Raw genomic sequence first — 23,325 nt, 5'->3', positions numbered from 1 at the left:
TGTGTGTGTGTTGTTGGTGCTGTTGTCCGCTGTTTGGGCTCACGTGGATAATGTAATTGCTCTCATTCAGGCCGGGATAGGCACAGGGATGGGAAAGGGGGATGGACATAACAAGGAAAGATGCTGCCTGGATTCTTAGTTTTTTGCAAATGAGGACATTTCAACTTGAAAATATTTAGATTTCCGGAGGATTCTGGAGGAAACCTGTGGGGGCAGGTGTGATTGTTTGGGGATTTTATCAGGGAGGAGATATTTTGATTGTTGACAACTTCTGGAATAAACCAATGGGTGCCAAGTTTACCATCTGCTGCTGTCGATACTATCTGAGACACACCAGGGACGAGAAGAATGCCATCCTACGGTGAGAGAAACACCTGACAATCTTAAAAAATAATTTGCTTTTAAACCAGTTTTATCCTCTTACTGATTTTCTTTCTCTCCAGTATGCGCTCCACCAAACCGTCCAGACAGCCAGAGCTGGTATCCAGTGAGTCCAGTGACAGTGACCTAGATGGGGAGAGTCTTTTTGGGCCACAGCCTCCAACAAAGAGCCCGTGGAGCAACAAGCCGAGCCAGATGAGCTCTGAGGATCTGTGGACCAGTGCAAACAGACCATGTGAATCTTCTATGAGGAGGACAGGATCGGACAAAGAGTTACAGGCTTTTATTAACATGAGAGACCAGGCTGACAAGGCTACAGAGGTAAGAGAAACCATGCAGTTGGTCCATATGAAACGCTGAATAGAAGAGACAGTGAAAGAGGGAATAAGCAAACATATACGCATAAACATACGGGTTCATATCCTAAAAAATGTCTGAAAATAAAACTTCTTTTCTCTGGTATGCAACACATGCCAGGGAGTAGAATTAAATTTAGACAGGACACAGGGTGCACTGTTTATTTCATTATTTAGACCAGGGGTGTCTCATTTTAGTTTATGGACGACATACAGGATGATTTCAAACCAAAAAAGTGGGCCAGACCAGTAAAACCATTACATAATAATCTATAAAAACAGTACCTCTAAATTTTCACCTTTTTCTGTGTAAAGAAGTTCTTAAAACATTCGCAGCATTAGGGTGATGAAACAGGTGATGAACAGCCTGAGAAAAGTGCCATTTCAACAATATACATCAGGAGGAACAGTGATTTTTAATGAAAAATTGGACTTAATGACTTCTTTGCAATTTTCATGCAGTGGGCAGTTAGAACCACTGCCTGGCTGGTTCTGGTTCAGTCCACAACCTGATTTATACTCATCTCATGGTTAAATGTTAGAGGCCCAGTGTATAAGATCTATGGGGATATATTGGCAGAATATTGCAGATTACAGATTATAATACTCATGTATGCCATGTATGGTCCTCTTCCACAGAGGCTGCTATGTCGAACTGTAGGAGATTCCTCAAGTGAAAGATCTCGCGATGTGTGCACCCTGTTCAGATTACCTGATTACAGGCAGGAAGTTGCTTGTTACTTTAGTTTTAATGCGTTTGATGCATTCACTGATTATTTTTTTTTTATTTTGCACCACTGCCTGCAGCCTTCTTAACATAAAGACTGATTTCAGCCTAAACAGATCAGACAGTAACACATAGAAAAGAGATTTCCGTGGTGAGTCAGCAGCGCGTATCACACACAACAGACGTAACAAGACAAAACACACAAGTGAGTGAGACTCCACTGCAGAGAAACAATGAGGTTCAGTTACCTTTGCACAGAAAAAAGTTTGGAGAAATTTCCTTCAGAGGGCAACTTTTACTTGAGTACATTTCAGAGCCTGTACTTTTTCTCTTTTACTTGAGTAAAGCTGTTGAATCAGTACTTTTACCAGAGTCTTTTTTAATACAAGTGTCTGTACTCCTACTTGAACAAAGAATGTGTGTACATTTGTCAGCTCTGCATTCTTTGAAATCATCATCCTTTTTAGGGTAATATGTTTTCAAAATGAAGTGTTCTGTTCTTTATGTGTACTGAAACATAAAGGACAGTGAACGTCCTTGTTCAAGTTCAAAGGAATCAGTCACTACATTTATTTTAGATTATTTTTCTTTGTGCATAAAGTTATATAGTCAGTTTCCCATAGTTATCAGTCATTTGGTAAATAAACTAAGCAAGTATTTAGATCTGGAATCAGATCTTTGTAGTTAGATACTTTCAGAAAATCCACACAGTAGTTCAGTCTCATTTCTTTATCTGTTCCACTGCAGCTCTCTAATGTCATTATCTAATAAGTGGAGAGGACATTCACACAGGTGTCGCTCAAAGAAACCATTCACCCACTTTCATGTCGAACTTGACCTGGATTCCAAAATAACTGAATTTCAGAATGAACAAATTAGAAGAAATTAGGTTGGTGTTGCAAGAACCGTCCAGGAACTTGAACCAGAAGACGGTTTACTGCTGCAGCTGCTGCTTGAATGTCATGAGTGATAATTTAAAGGAATTATGTTTCTTTGAGTCTATACATTGTTTTTGTTTTTTTGTTTGTTTGCTTTTTTTTTGAAAATGTTGCAGATTATACCTTTAAATTGATTATTAAAAATAAAGCAACAAAGAAGCAATTGAATATCAAAGGTCAATGATTGTTATTGAGCTTTTATCTGGTTTGTGATCTGTCCTGAAGCTCACACACACACACAGACACACACACACAGACACACCACACAGAAGCTACTTTATTCAGTTACTCAGTCTGTGACAGTCGGTGTAATGCTTCTTAAACAGTTACTTTCTGTAAGTTGTTTACTGGAGAGTTTAAATGGGTTAGAGACAGAAACTCTATTTGTCTCTGTGTGTTGGATAACAGTATTTTTGTACATTTGTTTCCAGTGACATATTAATGAGTTTATAAGGTTTTACTATTGGAAACATGACTGTTGCTGCCCTAGAAACAACACTCTGAATTTATTCTTTAAAAAACAAAGAATCAATAACATACGAAGTATAGTAGAATCAATACAATCCTAATGATGCCCATCTCTTTTTGACAAGCTCATGCTTTTAGTCTCCTCATTTTGAGAGTGCTGTAAAAATCCTTACCGTAAAGACAATAAAACATACATTTTGTGCAGCTAAAAAGTCTATAATCTGAATTTTAATGCAATTACAGCACAATGCTGGCAAGCCTACCTATTAAATTTTATTAAAATGTCTTAGTCAAGGTTGCATGCATTTTCTTTTCTTTTTTTTTTTCTTTTTTTTTGCCAGGAAGGCGTTTTTTTCCTTTTAAATGAATGATCTTAAAATAAAGCTTCTGAATGAGTTACCACTCATTTTAGACATAGAATGGAATTTTTCCATAGAATATAATATGTTTTAATTTAATGTACATGACATAAAGATTTATTTTTGGCCCTCATCATCCATACAGATTCATTTTTGGCTCTTAGGGAAGAATTTGGGCGCCTCTGCTTTAAAAGGACGACCCCTGAGTTCATGACATCATTTCACAATTGTTACTGATTATTTCAAAGTGATGCACATCATGTACATAATTCTTATATTTCTTATTTTATATATCTACTTTTATTCTATACCTTTACTGTATATATTTTGTTTAATTTATGATTGAGGAGCAGAGACACCTTTTTATATTTTTTAATAGTTTGTTTCTTCTATTTGCACTATGCAGTATATTTCTCTATTCTTGAAAGGGAGCATGTGTTACGGGAACAGTTTCTCCCCGTATTTCTGATTCTGATTGTCTAAAAAAGACAAGCCACTCAGTGATTTGTTTTGAAGTGTTTTAAAATGGTTTGAAAGAAAAGACTGAACTCTTGACCCCAGTACACACACATTTAAAAAACTAGTTTCTCTTGCTTCAGTTAAATAACGTTACCAAAAAGAGTTGATATCATCATTTTCAGTGACATTCTCAACCATTTATTTTATATAATTTATGAGTCTCGCTCCACTTCTTTGCAGAGGAAACGCACTCATATTGTCAGGACTGCAGCTGAGTGAAACTCCTCAGGAGTGACTGCAGTCTCTGAGCAGAGTTTGGTGAACATGTGACAGGCAGCGTTCGTGTTGAGAATAGTCAGGACACAGTGAGCACATTGTGTTAATGAATTCCTTAATGGATATGTGGGCCAACGGGCTGACTGGCCATTCAAAGAGAATATTCACTGAACCGTCCCAGTCATGTTGTGAGACTGTTTTTAATATTAAAGCCAAATGAAGTGAGGATGAGTCTGTTACATCAAAAGACAACAAAGAAGAAAACTAAACCCAGTAAATAAAAATTCCAGTCTGCAAACTCTCTGCTTTATGTGATTTACACTTACAGTTCAGATGTTTTTGTTTTCATGTTCAGTAAGAAAATCTGCTATCTGTTAATTTGTTTGCCTTAACTGTGCAGTTTTAAACTCTTTTTCACAGCAGACATTTTGACGTGTCTCCCAACTTGGCAACTCGTTCTTCCAACTTTTGTTGTGTGGTCACGAGTTTTTGTGGAAACATCATGAATGCTGCATAAGACAGGATATGGTTGGGTTGTTTTTGTAGAAGCGTCTGGGTGACGGGTCGGCTCAGACTGTAGGATCCCAGAGAAGGTTGTGCTTTTCAAGTATGCTGATGCTTCAAATTACAAATTGATTTTTGTGGCAGTTTTTTCTGCACCAGTAAATCCCCATAAAACAAGATAAAATATTGCTTTAGCTGACCTGTTATGAGTGCTAATAAATAACTAAGCTAGGTCACTCACTTCATAAAAAAAGTTATCAGCAGAAAAAAGCAGTTAAGGGCATTAAGTTTTTACACATCTATTTCCTGCTTCACAAATCTTCTGTTTTTGTCCTGAAGTTGTCTGTGGAGCCCATAAACTGACACAGTGTCAGGTTATCAGACAAGTCAAAAATATAACTAAATACATTAATACATACAACAATTAGTTAAATACCTAAAATAAAAGTATATTAAATATATCGGTTTCTTTAAGCTCCAAACAGCTGGTAAAAAAAAAAAAAAACAGAAAAAAACTTTTTATTTCTTGCCAACTTTACATCTGGCCAGACACTACAGATGAAAACTGGCCTTCTGGCATATTTATAGTCATGTTTGTTAATATTCACAGTCCCTGACAGATAAATAAATAAAATAAAGTTGACAGAGTAAATTTAGAAATTTAAATAGACTTACATTTATATAACTCTAAGTTTCGTATTTTAGCTCCTTCACTCACGCACTCAGGATTTCGCTGGCTTTTTGTGGGACTGTTGCGTCCTAAAATGCCTGATTTCATGGCAGCTTTTCTAAAAAATTGTAATGCATGTTGCAATGTTTTAAGGTGTTTTTTTGCAAAGAAATTTGGGAACAAGGAAAAGTTGAGATTTCTTAATTATTTTAATAGTTTCAAAGGAAACTTGAATGACACCACAGTCTTCACACTCTATTCTGAGTGTTCAAGCTCATCTTACTAAAAAAAACTCAAGATTACAAAAATTCTAACAAAATATGCTTCAAATGTAAAAGAAGTTCACTTCCACAAAGGGGGGTATTCCATAAAGACACAAAATGTTTTCAGAGCTGAAAACATGCACAACATTATACAAAAGTGCACACAGCACTGATATACAATGATAAACCTCTTCAGTACCCCTGACAAAATAAAATAAATAAAAACACAACAAAATAGTAAATAATAAAACACTGAGTTGGTTCATTAAGACATACATGTATGATTTTAGTGTCGGGGACAGCTATGATTGCCAGAACTCACAGGAAACTACAATGATTGGTCATGTTTGCAGGAAAGTTGTAGTGATTGGAAAAAAGTGCAAGGTTGTGCAGAATTCACATGGATTGGCTGAATTTGCATTAACTATTGCAACTGCAATATCGCAACTTCCTGGAGGGACTGCTTACTGTGCATCCCTCTGCTGACACTGCTGCTGAACTTCTTCCTCTTACAGCCTTTTATCGTGGTGTTTCTCCAATTCTTGGGTTTTTACACACGGAAGAACACCTGCCTTTAGATAGTGTTGCTTAAGAAGTAACTGAAGCAGATTAGGATGGAAGAATTTGAGTGTTTGGCGCATCTAGAGTGGACCTCTCTAATTTTTTTCCTCTTACCAGAACATTAAGAGAAGATATAAGAGAAAATTTAAGGGAGGCCTCTTACATGTCTGTGTGTTTGCCTATAGGAATGGGAGAAGCTGAATTATGACATACACACTTTACGCTACGCAAGGCGAGAAGTCAGATCTCGATGGAAGAAAATCCTGCTGCAGCTCGGTGAGACACTGATGTTTTTCTGTTCAGTTAATATTTGCTCCCGTCACCTCCAGTTTATTATATTCTGCTGTACTCAGTGTGTGATCTTCCCTCGTCTCTCTGCAGGTTATCAGTGTGAGGTCGACGCCCTGCTGTGTGTGAACAGACAGAGCTGCTTCAGTCGAGACCAGGAGCACCTCAATAAAGCAACAGAACTGTTGAAACAGCTGCTGGACCACACCTCTCTGTTTCCTCCAGAAACCGCACAGCAGAACAGATACCTCTGTGTCATGGTACGCACGCAAGGTGCATTTTTTCTCTTAGAAAACATCTCTTTTGTGTCATATTAAAAGTACAGTATGCTTTCACGTGTTCTTATCTTCCCTTATCTCTCCTGTGTGTGTTTGTTATGTCTCTGCTCCTCAATCTGCACCTGCCATCTACACTCCAATCTCACCTGTGTCGTTCTCCTCACGCTCCTCACCCACCTCCATCATCTCCTCAGGACCGCCTGGTGTCTCTGGACAGCGCTGAGGACTTTGTCAGACTGGCCAAAGAAAAATATCCCAAGAAAGTAGCTGGAGAAATAGAGAGAGACAACACTGAAGGCTGAGAGAGAGAACATACATTAATGTAATTATAGAGACAAAATTCATTCGACCCTCCGATCCCCAAAGCAAACCAAGAGCTTCACCTGAGGTCACAAGGCCTTTTTGATTTTAAAGGGTGTGAGAAAACTTACCAAAAAAGCAGTAGGCCTTTGGCTCAGCATCTCATTCATTTCTTTGCAGAAACCTAAATTAAAATGAAATTTTGCACTGCAAAAGTACATAGCACCCATATTCATGCACGCCTCTCCAAAAAGGTGCTGAGTGGCAGACAGCCAGCAAAGTACTCACGGCTAACAAGCCGTGACTGTTGCCAGTGAGAGTAAAACTGGATGAACCTTTCATGGAAAATCTTTTTCCAATTTTAAGAAAGACATAGCATCATGTATCCAAAATTTAAAACACTGAATCTCCTGTCCTGCATGTTTTAGATGCTTCCCTGCTCCAACACGCCTCATTCAAATAATCAGCTCGTCATCAAACCTCTGCAGAAGCCTGATTATGACCTGATCATTTGAATCAAGTGTGTTGAAGGAAACATGCAGGGCGATGGACAGTAAAGATTGGGAAACAACGATTTAAAAGATGGTGGTAGCAGAATTCTCACAGATGGTGAAAGCAATAACATTTTTTATCAGTTATTATTTTTATGCACTGAAAATAATATGAAGTTTCCATAATATATGTCATTTATTCAGCAGTTTACTCAATGATAGAAGAGGGGTTCTTTGAGGAAAAAGGTTGGGAGTCCATACAAGTTCTAAAGCTGTATAAAAACTTGTGATTATTCTGCTCAAATGCGTTTTTGTGATTGTTGTTTGAATTGTGCATGTATGGATACCCAATCCAAAAAAAGCTAAGAAACCCTCTGCAGGTGCAAAAACTATGTGTGTACTTTATTATTAACACATTTGCTGTTAATGGATACTGATGATAACAAACTGTGAGCTTCTTCTGTGATACTGGGTTGTTTCTTGCTCACATTGTCACTAATAAAGTATAACTGGTGAGTTTTACAGCTGAAGGTCCTCAGTCTCATTCAAACTTACTGTATCTGTCCAACAGGGGGCAGCATTACACACATTTTACTGTAGTCCTGTTCAACTGGGTTAAACTAGAAGAAAAAAAAAAGCATGAACTTGGCTGGTTGGAAACTTCTGTGAGAGATGGACTAAAATTGTATCACATTATTCAACTCATGAAGTTGTTTCCTCCCAAAATAAAATAGAATATTTAGCATTTACTGTTAAAAAAGATGTTTAACAAAAAACAGTTTGACATTCAGTTTTGTGTATTTTAGTGAGAAAGTGACAGTGTTGACAATGTTGTTCAAAATAAGAATATGGTGCATATTGTCAATAATGCAGCGTATCCATAGGAAATTAAACTTCCCCTTCTTCATTTTCTGAATTTCCCTTTCTTGGAGATGTGTGCAGGATGCAGATGATAATGTCTCATCTTGGCTTCCACTCAAAGCCAATTTGGGACACACCCATTTGGGACACTGCCCTATCTACAGGTTCAGAGAGTGTGAGACAGTCATCGTACTGTACAGTTGATGATTGTGCATGTTCGTTGCACACACGTTCCTGCTCCTGTGCACACACATGCACACAGAAAGAAAGAGTTTACTCTGACCCAGATATTGTTCTCTCCAAGGCCCCTTCCCGAGTTTGGGAAACAGATGTGGAACTAAAAGAGGGGGGAACGTTGGGGGAGGGGAGCAGAATGAGAGGTGGACCAATGGTCTGGCAGCTCCGCAAGGCATTGTGCTGCTTGCACCTTTTTCTCATTATACAAATGTGTGTGTGTGTGTGTGTGTGTGTGTGTGTGTGTGCATTTTAGATCAAGTCATGCTGACATCATTCTTTATACTTCAACTGAAAGACCCCCTCCATTTCCAAAGAAAGCAAATTAGACACCACAAAATAAAAAAAATACACATTTACCTGTAGTCATATTTATTCATTTAGATTGTTTTGGTGTGATTTGCAGAGTTTAAGAGATATCCGCCTTCTCTCCAATATCATGGGACTAAATGACACTTGGCTTGTGGTGCTAAAAACACCAAGAAAATACAAGTGAAAAATTCAACACCAGTGTCTCTTTCCAGAAGTCATGACCCAAATATTCAAGATAATCCACAGACCTTGTGAACAGTTTCATGGGAACTACTTTCTTTGCAATAAGGACATAGTTCTGATAGATTCTGCTATAGAAAGAAAGTAGTTCCTCTATGAAACTGCTCACGACAAGATCTGTGGATTGTCTTGAGTCACCGGGTCATGACTTCTAGAAAGAGACACTGGTGTTAAATTTTTCATACTTTTTTTTTTTTATGCTTTACGCACCACAAGCCTGTGCCATCTAGTTCCATTATAGGTAAGGTACATAAGGTAAAGTATAATTGTTCTGGAGGTTTTCTTTGGACTCAGACCTGCTGCATCACACAACATACTACAAATACAGATATTGTACATATATACACTTGCATAGATGTGCAAAAATGTGAAAAAGTGTGACAGTTTCAAATAAAGCCAGGTAAAATTAAACCAGTTTGAAAAAAAAGTCAAATCAGCCAGTTTTGAACAATGAAACCAAATAAAGTAAAATACAAGCCAGGTAATAAATAGTCAGGTTGCAATATTCTAGTCCCTAAATCAAAGTCAAGTACTGTTATTTGGTGCTAGTCAATATTTTGATGCAGGATAAGATGAATGTAGTTTTGTCCTGGTTCTTTAGAATCTTCTTCTCTTATATTTCTCTTATATATATTGCAAACATCTCTACAATTCAGCAGCTTACATCAAAACTATCCAGATGGATAAACAGCAGGAAAAATATGTACTATACTGTACTTTATACTTTTCATTCTGGGGTGAACTGTCCCTTTAAAAGGGTGATTGTGTATGATGTTGGAGGAAAGAAAAATCCACATTCTGGTTGCTGTTTGTGTCCAAGTATGTGTGTGTGTGTGTGTGTGTGTGTGTGTGTGTGTGTGTGTGTGTGTGTGTGTGTGTGTGTGTGTGTGTGTGTACAATAAACTGCTGAGAGCCAGTGAGTGGACTTGGCGCGCAGCACTTTATGGTCATACACTCATGGAGTCGACGGTCATTCAGACTGTGACTCCTGCTGATGGTCAGATATTTTATGAGCGTCTGTAGTGGGGCGTTGTCTGTCCACACACACACACACACACACACACACACACACACACACACATGCAGTGAGTGGTGAGTGATGGTTTTCTCATTGGGCATTCATGGTGAAGTTATGTCTGAATAAACTGTTTTACCATCTTGTCGTTATTTTTTCCTGTCATCTTTGCTTGTTATATATGTTTTCAAATTAAAGGGATAATACGTATAATTTTCTTAAAAAGAAAATATATTACCAATAAATCAGAGGTCTTCAACATTTTTCAGGCCATGGGCTGCTGATAGAGAGACTAATATTTCCAGGGCTTTTCTCATTTGGGCTTTGCTTTGCTAATAATATGTTAGCAATGGATTTGTGTTGATGTGTATTTTTAGGTATTTTAATATTGAAAAAAAATATATATATATATTTTATACATGCATGCAGGCAGAACAGACTGAGGATCACTTAGTGTGTATTCACACAAACTCCAGCTGGTGAGAGGTGTGAGCTGTTTTCTTCATGCTTTAGAGTGTAACTGCTGTGTTTTATTTCTGTTTCACTGCTTTGCTCGCTCTCCTTATTCACAATCTTTATCTCTTGCCCTCATTTGTTGAGCAAGTGAGGAGGAGCAAACTTTAAATGGTGCATTTACAACCAGTGTTGCGGATTCTACTTTTAACTTTATTACCCCTTTGTGTTTTCATTCAATTTAACGGAATAGTTCAACATTTTGGGGAGTACATTTCTTGTAAAGGGTGAGAAGCTCAGTCATCCGTGAGGAACTCCGAGTAGAGTCGCTGCTCCTTTGCATAGAAAAGAGACAGTTGAGGCGGTTCGGGCATCTCGTAAGGCACGTCCAGCTGGGAGGAGGCCCAGGTGGAGGGATTATATCTCCACCCTGGCCTGGGAACGCCTCAGGATCCCCCAGTCAGAGCTGGTTAATGTAGCCGGCCTGCTGGAACTGTTCACCTAACTCAGTTTTTATCAACTTGTTATTAACACTCATTTTAAATAAGTTATTTGTACTTTGAAGTCAAAAAAGCTGCCAAACTCAGTGTACTTAGGTTGAGTTCACTTAAACAAACTTAGATGTTATGCTTTTTTCAGTGGTGAAATGTAACTAAGTACATTACTCTTGTACTTAAGTTTCCCACAAATTAGAGGCGCTTTACATAAGTGAGAATTAAAAATGCCTCTAAAACAAATTGTCTCAAACCATCCAGTTATTGAAAGTATGTGATATCTGATGTTTGCTTTATTTAAATTCTTTATGAAGAAATGTACTGATGTTTTATTCATTTACACTTGAGTTCATGAAATTTCTATGAATTATAAACATTTTCTTATTCAGCTGTCTTTTATTTATACACTCACTGCGATGGTTGCGGCGTCTCTTAAGCAAAGAGAACGGTGAAGGATCTGCTTCCTCTGCCGCTGTGGCACGGCTTTTTTCAACATTCAGACGTGCAGATCACTCCTCCTCTGGACACGCCCAACTGCGGGTGGATGTTGTTTCAACATCAGTGGCCATTCTTCTCAGCATTACTGTGATTCTTGTGTTTGCTACACTGATTTGATGAGTAAATAATTTCATGGTGTCTTGTACAAAGTCAACGCCAGGTTTATGTGCTCGCTGGTTAGGGATAATTTAGCTTATCCGTTATATCACCAAGAACATGTGGTCGTACTGCTGCAATGTGACTAACAAGGATAAAAATGTACAATCCAGGACTTTGAACACTTTAGTAAATTCCTCACCTTTTGGCAAACTCACCATTCTAAGTTTGAATTGAGAAAAAATGGTCAGTGACTACACTGGTGTGGATCTGGGTGGGGGGTTCGGGATGAAGGGTGTTCAGTATTACCTTAGGTAGTTATCTGGCCAGCACGGTCAACAAAGACTACACTGACTTTATAGATACATAAAGTGTTGATATCAGTGTTGCACACTCAAGTAAACAAGTTAGTCTAACTTTTGTGCTCTCACCATAAACAAGTTAGTTTAAGTATTTCGGGCTCAAAGTAAACAAGTTATTTTACTTTAAAATCTCAACTTTACTTAGTTTTTTTGAGGCGTTTGCATGTTTTTTTTGAGTACACCCAATTTATCAGATTTTACAGTGCACATCCACAGCTGGTCCTGAGTGTCCTGCTGTCCTTCACTGAAGTGTTACATCTCAGGCAGATAATAATGCAGACTAATGATTCATTAACTCCAGACCTTCATGTTTATGTCCAGATACAAAGCACTTTACTGCAGTGACTAATGGTTTACTCAAATATCAAAGTTTGTATATGAACTATAGAGTGCCTTTTGAATTTAGAGATTATACAGTTGACTCAAAAATGATTCAGTCCATGACTTGATTAACACAAGTTATAACAGTGACTAGATACAACTTATCCTACTTGTCCTACTTATCTGCTCATCCCTCTGGAGACTAAACATGATTATTATAAGTTATCTTTATTACTCTGTATTATATTAACACTTATGTTTACACAAACCTCTCATCATACACTCACGCTGGAATCTTCAGAGAATTTATGACTTTTACTGTCACATAAGTCAGTAACTGAGACATAAACAGTTTGATTTTGTGAACCACAGTTAACTCAGCATTTGAGTTAACCAATTTTTAGCCATGCTAGATGTGTGGCTCTGCAATGCTCATTGGTCGGTCCACCACTTTGATCCAGTCAGAACTATCCTGACAAATATTTCAAACTTTCAACAACTTTACAAACAAACAAACAAACAAGTGGCATTCCCATGAGCCTTGGCCGTACTTTGCTTTTAGTGCTAATTAGCAAATGCTTGCAAACACATAAAGCTAAGATGGTAACTGCAAAATATGAACATTTTAATATTGCTTTTGCATGTTGGCATGCTGACATTAACATTTAGCTGTGCAGTCTCATAAGAACAGATGGCGTGGCTGGACTCTGAGTCTTGTTTTGGCTGGGCTTCAGTTGGGCAAACAAAAAAGATTATACTCTGTCTTGTTTTGGTTTTATCAAAGAAATGAGATGGTTTAGAACTTTCAGATAGTTGGAATTTTAAGCTTAAAGTGGAAACAGACAACATTTTGACTCCCCCTTGCATTTCCAAGTGGCTTTTATTTTTTGTGGTGCTCTCACAAAGACAACATCTGTACAGAGTCCAGCTCTGTGGAGAAATGATCAACACCACCTTGAAAATAAGAGAAGAAGGAAGCATGTTTACTGAAGAGATAACTTAAAAGCTATTGTAATGATCTACATAATAACATTATTTGAGTAATTAGCCAATAGATGAATCTGACCAGTTTGTGTGCTCCGTTATCTAGCAGAACCACCATTACTGCAGTGCAGTGGCAAACTGTAGTGTCTGTCTGCAGGTCGTGTTTCAAAGAGATCCTAACAGTTGCGAATCATGGTTTGAGTTAAAATGATCATTCTTGCGAGATCTTTTGCTGGTCTGGGGTTCTCTTGTAGTTACCGTGTCTGCTGTTGCCTGGTCTCTACAAAGCACTCAGCCGTGGAGGAAGGTCTGGCTCCACACAGACACGTCCTCCTATAAGGGAAAAGTCGCCCTGCTTTGTCTGCATTTCTTTAAACCAGTCATAAATGTCTTGGGTGGTGCTAAACCTGTAATGCAGCGATGGTACTCTTGCAAAATAATGTCAAGGGGGAACTGGCTGTGGTGCAACATTTGCACATTGGGAGGCGAGCTCTGGTATTAAAACTACTATGTTATTGCAAAAAAAAAGCTGACAGCTGTAGCAGCATCCCAGGTGCGACGTTGGCATTTTCAGTGTCTAGGTTGCAACCAGGAAGTTCTTGTTTCCTGGGAATGTAGCTAGCGGACCCTACGATGCCGCTTGAAGTGACCAGTGGCAAGACTTATACCAGCAGTGTGCATCTGGTGAGTCAGACTAGCTGTTGCCTGCTCACCGTGACACATGGATAATTACTAGAAAATTGTATACTTGTTATGACAACACCACCACAACAATGGTGGCTTCTTTACTTCCGGTACTTCCCCAGATTCGTGCATAATTTCGCACACATATTAGGAGAAAAGTGTCAATGTGTTCATTGATTTAGTCCATAATGGAGACATTATTTTCTTGGGAAAAATCCTGTCCAGTGACACTGATACAATGATACAAGGCTCAGAGGGAACAGGGATGGTGACATTATTCTATAGTAATGTATATATTGTGCAATCAACATTTACTTCATAATGAATAAGTGGTTTCTTTGCACTTTAAATGCATTTAAATAACATTTTGACACATCAAATTATATATGTTCACTTATATGTTTCCTTCCACAGATCTGTTAGGTGCCATGGTTCTCCAAGATGATTTACGCTGTGTGAAAATAAACATCACCTCACTTTGTTATATCCCCATTCAATTATAGCAAAGGTATACTTATGATGGCTATATTGAATTTATTACTCTTAAACAAAAATGGCACTTTAAAAGTTCAAATTGTTTAAATTCAGCTTCACTTAACCAGGCAATATGCATTTGCCAACACCCCGTTTTAACCCTATGTAAAGCCTCCACTGTTTATCTCACAGAGTAATTTATGATAAGACGCTGTTACACACACACACGCAAACATTAACAGACATATACTTACATCCACCCCCCCCCACACACACACACACACACGCTCACAGTAACTGGTAACGGATGTTTGGAGAACCAGCCAAATAAACAAGGCTGTGGTGTGCTGACCCCCATGACTCCCGACAGAAGGTCAGAGGTCAACAGTCTGCTCAGGAAAGACAACATTATTATGTCGCTTTCAAGTCAAAACCACCCAACTGCAGTTTCAATATTGCCTGTTTAGAGAGGTGGATTTGGGTTTAAAGCTATAGTCTGTACATTTTAACTGTATTACTATGATGTATGATGTATTACTTCTTGTTTATATGATGTACAGTTCCACTGGCAACAATACTGCATTTATACTGTACATTTCAACTAATAATCTCCTATATTATTGCATTTCAGCACTTATTTATAGACCTTCTTTTTTCAACTTTATGGTTTATGTACAGTGTGGGGATACATTTATACCTACTTCTGATCAGACTAAATTAAATAGGCAATGCTTCAATTTCCAGGTCCCATAATTTCATGGTAAATAGGTGGTAATATATTTGAAACTGAATGGAAATTACCCCCAAATCAGTTAAATGTTTCTGATTCTGATTCTAAAGAAGAGTCTACATTGTTTTTTAGTATTTGTCACCGGATTATTGCAACTTTCAAAGTCAAGTGAAGTCAAATTTTATTCATATTGTCCACAATCATGAACCACAACTAGTTTGTCTCCTTTATGAACTAGAAAATGTGTTAAATGTCCTATATTGTAGAAGAATCGAGTTAACTCCAAATTTCAAGTCAACTTATTTCAATAGTCTTTTAAGTTTTGAGGCCCCAATTCAAACTCTGACATTTTTTAAAAAAGTTTTGCCAACTAAAGTTTTGTTGAGATGATTGACTTTTCTTCTTTCTTATCCCTTTTTCCCTGTTGTGGGTTTTGGAAACCCCCACAAAATTGTATTTCAAATAATTACTAAGTAAACTGGAAGTGAAAGTGAATCATGTTTTCAAATACCAAAATAATGACAAATCAGGTTCACTGTGAATTGTGGAATACAGTTTTTGAGGGTTTTTCTAAAACTCAAAGATTCAAGTTTATCTAATGGTGAAAAGTACATTTTCTATGAGAAGAAAATAACAACAATTAGGTAGCCTGTTAACTTTAATGCACTTATTTCTCATGTATAAAGTATTTCACATACATATATGCATGTATCAAGATAATATAAGGTGATGCAAAATGGTAAGGAATATTCGTCCATGCACAGCTTCCTTCCCAAGATTTATTAATAAGGCCTGTTGTGAATTGAGTTGTGATGGTTTGTCATTTTAAAAAAGTGGGTCCCCAGGAAAAAACACTGCAGGGGAAAAAATGGAATAAACCTCAGGGATCCCCCTCCCAGGATGGACAGATTCAATACATGTACAGTTTGTCATAAATGAAACTGAACAATAAAAACATTGTTTTCAGATTAATAAATGAAGACTAAGTGTTTAATTCACACCACAGTCACGGAAAGCATACTGTTCAATCACTGTCATTCTCAGTTTCATAGCTTAGGCGGAAAATAATGTAGAACACACACACACACACACACACACACACACACACACACACACACACACACACACACACACACACACACACACCACAGATGGGTTGAGCAAGGCTTTGGGCAGGGCAGGGTGTGTTCTACAGCATGTCTGTGGTCATCAGTGGTGGATCAGTAATTACACAAGTCCACTGATGCTCTTGAAATATCCTGATTTATTTCCCTCAAATTGAAGCATGATTAAAGGAGATAAATAAAGACTGCACAGACACATATTGTTGCTGTAATTGTTATTCTCATATCTGTGTTGGTTCTGGGCCTCAGGACTCAAAAGGGGAATCACTGCACAGTGCGTCATCATCTAAAAATAGTTCTTAGTAGGTACTGCCTATTTTAATAAGCCTGTGCGTTTCCAGATAACTGACGGGGAATTCTAGAGTATCCAGGGTAAACGTCCAGACACAGCTGTGTGCATGTGTATATACATGTGTGTGTGTTACAGCGGTACACTGATGTGGTTTTGGATGTTTGACTTGTACAACACAGCTTGACACAGCTGTTGAGGCCAAGCCCTCATCCCTGACCTGCCACCTAAAACTCCACGTGTGTGTATATTTTCTCGTCCACAAGTGCTGATTTGGACGTATCCGTCACAGAAGCAATTGTGGTTAAGTCTTATGACAGCTGAAAGATTTCTAGTATGCAGATGAAATGAAATGAAATGGCTCTTTCCATTTTCAATGCAGCAAAAATACATGGTGCTAAAATCTCCCAAGTCATGTGTAATCACCCATTTATGGTCCATCTCTGGTGCAGAAAGTGAGCAGAGCATTTGGCAAGTATGGTTGCCATGTTTTTGCATATAGATCTATAGTATTATGATTAAAGAGATGGTTCACCCAAAAATAAAAATTCAGTCATTATTTACTCACCCTCATGACGATTGAAGGTCGGGTTTATTTTGTTAGTTTGCAAAACACCACTTAAGTTTCAGGAAAATGGTGTTACAGAATCTTCCAAATAGTGGAAGTGAATGGTGACCAGTTTTCAAATGTGAGACAACAGTAAAATAAAAACATAAAATGTGTCTCCATGCTGCTCATCTGGTGTAATTCAAGCCTCATAAAGCCCCAACATGCCATTTGCACACCGTCACAACACACACACCCCCAGTTCAGACAGTGTGTATGTGAACATGGCTCCAGGCTAAGGATCTACAGTGAAAATTCAGGCTAAAAACATGATGAAAATAACTTTTTTACTTTTGAAAACTGGTCACCATTCACTTCCATTGTTTGGGAGATTCTGCAACACTGTTTTCCTGTAAAACTCCAGCAGTGTTTTGTGGACTAAAGAACTAAACCAGACCTTCAATCAGCATGAGAGTGAGGAGATAATGACTGAATTTTCATTTTTGGGTGAACTTTCCCTTTAATACTTGTGCACAAAGTTAAATGAACCTTTATATATGAGCATAGAATGGTTTGGGAACGGACACACCGGCAATGACCATGTACTAAAGCTGACCAAAAGTAAGAATTCTACTCATCCATATTCCATGTTATAGATCATTTATTGTGAAAGTCATCTTCTGTGTACAGAATAAGACTTTTCACACTGCACTTATCACAGGTCTAAAAGTAATGTTAGAACTTTATTATCCTGGGGCTAATGGCTCCTACAGACTGTGAGATTTCAGCAATCTTAGAAGTTTATTGTAAGCCACATTGTGCCACATGGATTTAATAAACTTACAATGATCAGTACAATCAGTAAGATGTTCAGTAAGAGCACCCACTGAATCATAGGACAGGACATAAGTCAGTACACAAGAAAACATCATCAGCATCCATCTGCACCACTGTAGTGGAAAATAATGAAGCTAAGCAGGATTCTAGCCTACCAATTGTGGCATTTATGTGTTTGGAAGAAAATCCAAAGAAGAGGAGGAGGAGGAGAATGTGGACCTGGTCATGGCGAAGGAAAAGACGCCAAACTGGTGATATGAATTTGCTAAGAGAGCTTGTGTTAGCGTTTAAGTCTGTGTAAAGCATTAATAGATAAACAAGTGTTATTGACCACCCAGACAAATTGCCAAGTTAATAAAATTAGTCTGAAAATCATGAAATAAATTTGCTCTGAAATGCTGGGGGCCTGTCCGCTTCGTTCTCAACTGTCAAATGGACGCATCATCTGGCAGCTTTGTTCAACTTGCACAGACATGTTTGAGCCAAAAAGAGACGGAAAACAGTGACTTATCAACTATCAAATTCTCGCAGTCTGCAAGAGGATGTTTTTTTTTTCTTCAGCGCCGGGTTGTTGAAGCTGAAGTGACTAAGAGTGCATATCAGCCCATATCAGAAGGTTCATTTGTGGCTGACTGTTGGGAAGAAGCAGCAGTGTCGTTTGTGAGTCAGGTCACAGGGATTATGTAGTGGAGACTAACGGTTCCATTGTGTCACTGAGCCATATTCCACATCCGCCAAAAAACCCTGAACACAGAAACTGTGAATAGTTTATTGGTCTAACGCCACAATTCCTGTCATGTTTTCAGCAACAATGTGCCAACATGTAAAATGTGTATAGAATAAAAACTTTTCTTTGAACAGACTTCGAGTATTTTTGTATCTTTGAATTTCTCTCACAGTGTGATGCTGTACTTCCGCTTTTGAACCACAACCAAAGATTCTACCGTGTTTCTTTGATGTTGGTCATCTTTTGTCTGGGACAGCCCAAACCTTCACAGTGTATACCTGGCTTAAGGGAGCTGTTAGCCCCAGATTAAGAAAGCTTTCGCACGAACACAATCCTGGCACGTTCCAAATCCTGGGACTAACCCCGATTTGAGCCTATAGGACTTGCTGGTCCTGCTCTGCAGCAGAGTTAAGGCCAGGGCGTACTACAGGTGCCAACTAATATAAAACTTTTTTGATTATGAATCCTGATGTTACTGTACAGTTCTGTGGTTTATTCACTGCAGACTGGAGTCTTTCAGTGACAGACGGATGCTCATCTCCATGAAACATCTGTTACAGTGCATTATTGTAAACTATGATGAACTGTCCAGACGCTGACCTTTCCTCTTCATCTCCTCGCTATATGTTGCTGTTCAAGTTTGCTGTCTATAGTGTAAAACCCAGCTGATGTAAACTGTCACCAGATAAACTAATGTACATTATCTTGGCTGCCTTTATACAAAAACAAATTTTAAATATGAAGCCTGCAGGAGCTGCATTTGATGTAAGTTTAAAACTGAAGTTCAGGAACTAGACCACGCCACCCTCAGCCGATCACTATCACCTGCTTCACACACCTGATTCAGATGATCAGGTTGTTGTCAGGCTTCTGCAGAGGCGTGATGACGAGCTGATCATTTGAATCAGGTGTGTTGGAGCAGGGAAACATCTAAAACATGCAGGGCAGTGGTACTTGAGGACCAGGGTTGAGAAACACTGGTCTAACAGTCAGCCACAGGTTCTACTGCATCCGGCCCAGGATCCTTCTAGAAGGAGCTGACTCATCCTCCCTACGTCCACCTGGGTCTCACTCGGGTGAGAACTCGGGTTCCACCTCAGGACAGGTTTACAGAGTCATCCCTGAAAATCGACGTAACACTGGGCTAAGTGTTGTTAATGAGTAGTTATGTGTCATTCTAGAATAAACATTAATCGCATGCTCCAGTGGACGTTTAACCCGGGACAAGTAGAAGTGCAGTGTGAATCATACATGTGTGAGAAGTATAGCCCTGGGCTAAGAATATGCAAAGCTCATATGTGTGTATAAAGAAAAAGGAAAAAAAGAGAAAGGGAAGCATTCAACAAACATCCTTTAGTGTTTCCAGTGTTGTCTGATTTATTAAGCAAAATAAAAACAGACTCAGACAGACTAAGAAAAAGAATAGAAAGAAAGTTAGAGGAGGTAAAACTGTAAAGAGCTCCAGCTCAGATTCTTTTTGTCATCCTCATCTCCCCCTCTGTCTTCTTTCCAGGGCGAATCCAGACGGTGATTCATGCCCCCATACGATCACCTGGCTGGGTTTTCTGTCAACACTCATCTGATGTTCGCTCAAACTACCTGACCTGCAGCCGTAACCGCAAATCAGCCCCACGCTCAGACCCACTCACGTTCACTATTCCTTTGTCATGAATCAGAGGCTGGATCAGCGCTTTGTACTGAAGACTGAAGACAAGAGAAGAGAAGAGAGCCTGCTTTTGTTGTAACAGATGCCTCGACTGCGAGTGATGTCATGTAATGATGGTTCAGATGAAGGAGCTGCTCTGCTTTTGTTTACAGAGACAGCGATATACAAACACTCACACACACATACACACACACACACACACACACACACACTGTACAGCATAAACATATGTTAATACCTCAAAATAGTCAGTCCAGTCCAGTGTTTAAGACATCACCATCAGTCGTGTGTGTGGGTGTGTGTGTGTGTAATGCATGTACCACAGCTGGGAGTCTAATCGTACAGAGCGGAGAGAGAGTCCCTTTATAGAAATAGAAGCTGTTCTGGAATACTAATAGAAATCTAATTCTGATTCCATGATTCTATCTACCACAGGATCAGTCAGGCCAGAACAGTGACTTCATATTCTCTGTCTGTCTCTGTAGATGACTTTACATCCAAGTTTTTTTTTATTGTTGTTGTTGTTTTTATCATGATGTGTTGAACTTGAAAAGCTGAATGAAGCAGTGTGGAAGACCGTAGGAGACATAAAGAGTGAAACAGTTGAATGAATATGATTTATGTCGGGGAAAGAAAAAAAAGAGGAGCCTTTTGAATCCTTTTTTATCAGTTCCATCCTCAGTTATTGCTAATTATGGCTAAAAATTGTGGGGTGGAGGGACAGAAATAATATGTCGCTCATTAGGCAGGTCATTATTGTGAAATAAATCCCAGGAGGGGGTCTTGAATCATCCTGAAGGGGTTTAATTCACAGTAGTGACCTGCTGACTGTACATTATCCTGCTTGTTACATGGTTGTGTACCCGAAAAAAACAAAGAAAACAAACAGACCTTAGAATGCTGTCATTGACCAATCAGAATTAAACTGTCTTAGACCCTTATTAAACTTCATTGGAGGATAACTGGAGCAACATTACAACAGAACTGTACTGTAAACTAAAGTGTATTATTTCCCATTGTTAGACTCTATTTAAACCAGAGATAAACTTGCTTTTAACATTGCATTTGCATGTGCATCACGGCTGTCTCATGTATCCTGCATCTGTTTGGTTGTGTAGAACTTTAGGGAGAAATCTGTAATGTATTTATTGTAATAAATCATAAAATGACCCTGATATGTCATCAAAGATCAAGGTAACATATAAAGTTGAAATACTCACTTCACTTGGCATGAATGCTACAGCTGAGGTGACCCCCTCTGAAACTGTTTTGTATGTCTGTTGCACATTAAGTGGAGTTCAATTTAATGTTAAAATGTTGTTAATTAATGTTCACTGAATGAGTAAGTGCCTGTTTATGACTCGTAAGACATCTAATGATTCTGTAGAGGGCTTAGATATTTACAACAGTAACACTGAACAGAATATTAATGGAGTTTGGCAGGCAGTGAGACAGGCAGTTACTTAACTCATTGTTCCAGAGTGTGTTATTTCAGAGCAGTGAGCCTTTGTTTTCAGGATAACAGGCTTAAATTTACACTGAACGAAAACTGACAGTTACAAAGAGCCAGTCAACTTACAGTGGAGGACGCGTTGTCAGGTTGTCAAGGTTGCACACATCTTGCAGCCCTGCAGCCTGCATGTCTCTGCCGTGTCTGTGGAGGAAGGGGCGAGGGAAAAAAGCCCGCTTAAGTATATTAAACCACCTATTTAATATACAGTCCATTACTCCAACTTGCTATTTGAACTGCTCTAATAACGTCTAACAGAGAACATATTTTAATTTTTATCTAATTTGATGCAAAGTATGTCTTGTTACATTTTGTTTTTACACTGTAAAATAAAGTGTAACCCAAAATCTTATAGTTTATAATGACTTCAGAAATTATCATATCCAACCACACTCACTTAAAGACTGGCATTATCCCATATTTTTCTGATTTGTCAGCAAATACTTTGAAAAGACCAAAACCAGCAATATATTAGTCTGTCTCTCAGTATGACATCCTGTCTTTGGCATTTATCAAGCCTGAACCCGTTTGTTCCCTCTTAAGTCGTAAATCTTTAAGAATTGGTCATAAATATATACTTTTGGTTTTCTTAAAGGTTAAGTAAGTTCCTAAAATAGCTTGGCTTTGTAATTTAAAGTAAACATTACTTAAACAGCAGAATATGGTTTATTTCTTGGGGACAATTTCCAGTGGCATTTGCTGCTCGAGTGAGTTTGCACTGCAGTAAGAGTAGTAATTGTGGGACTGACTCAAAATAAACCAGAGTTCATTGTAACAAAGAAACATGTCGCCCAGTGCAACGGAGTGGTTCACTTATGTGTTTTTAAATGATTTACATTCTGCCTGACCCCAAAATGACTGACAGACAATGTTGGTGGCAGTGGAAAGTCGAACATGTAGCATCTAAAGGATTAGATCATCTGTGTCTTCCACATACGTAAAATAGGAAACTGTTAATATTTGCCATACACAATTATATACGTTGGTGACATTCAGTGGCTTTGTATGTAAATTAATTTGGTTTAAAAACTATTCATTTTCTAGGGTTGAACCCTGAAAGTTGAAGATTCATCTCATCAGTCAGAGATCCCCTCAGTCCACTGAGATTCTTCCACTTCAGCGGTCAGGGTTTCTTTTCATTTGTCAGCCAGTGTGCATTACAATAACAGAATAAACAGCTTGAAAATTGCTGCTTATGACAAAACTAACTGTGATGGAAGCAGAGAAGAGTGAAATGGTGCACAGTTAACGTGCTATGAGCCTGTTGGCCTCTGCTTGTTTTTACCACTGACAGACTCAGATTGTTATTATAAGTATCTGACAAGATTATGGAAAGGACCATTACAGTTAGAGACCTTCTTTTAAAGAGTAAGATGCGTTTCATTTAACCAGAAACAGTGGTTCTGTTGCTCTCACCAAACTGACTCCCTTTATAAAACTGTGATTTTAACTCCATTACCTTCACTCAAACTCCACAGAAACACCAGAAAACATTGTGATTCATCTTTCCACTGTTCTAACAATCACTAAACCTGGTTTGGTTGAAAT

At 38.4% G+C, this 23,325-nt stretch overlaps 1 protein-coding gene across 1 annotated transcript; it reads left to right on the top strand.

Moving 5' to 3' along the window:
* Positions 1-88: 88 nt before the first annotated feature.
* Positions 89-6,881, top strand: LOC146323344 (melanoregulin). Its single transcript, XM_084724194.1, has 5 exons — positions 89-361; positions 444-702; positions 6,148-6,238; positions 6,344-6,510; positions 6,723-6,881. Exons 1-5 carry the CDS (start codon positions 285-287, stop codon positions 6,828-6,830), a joined length of 702 nt encoding a protein of 233 aa, XP_084580320.1. The 5' UTR covers positions 89-284; the 3' UTR covers positions 6,831-6,881.
* Positions 6,882-23,325: the final 16,444 nt, after the last annotated feature.

The sequence above is a fragment of the Lutjanus erythropterus genome, chromosome 8, assembly GCF_056507025.1.
Source record: "Lutjanus erythropterus isolate fLutEry1 chromosome 8, fLutEry1.hap2, whole genome shotgun sequence".
Lineage (NCBI taxonomy): Eukaryota > Metazoa > Chordata > Actinopteri > Lutjaniformes > Lutjanidae > Lutjanus > Lutjanus erythropterus.
This window is presented reverse-complemented; position numbering and strand designations above follow the sequence as displayed.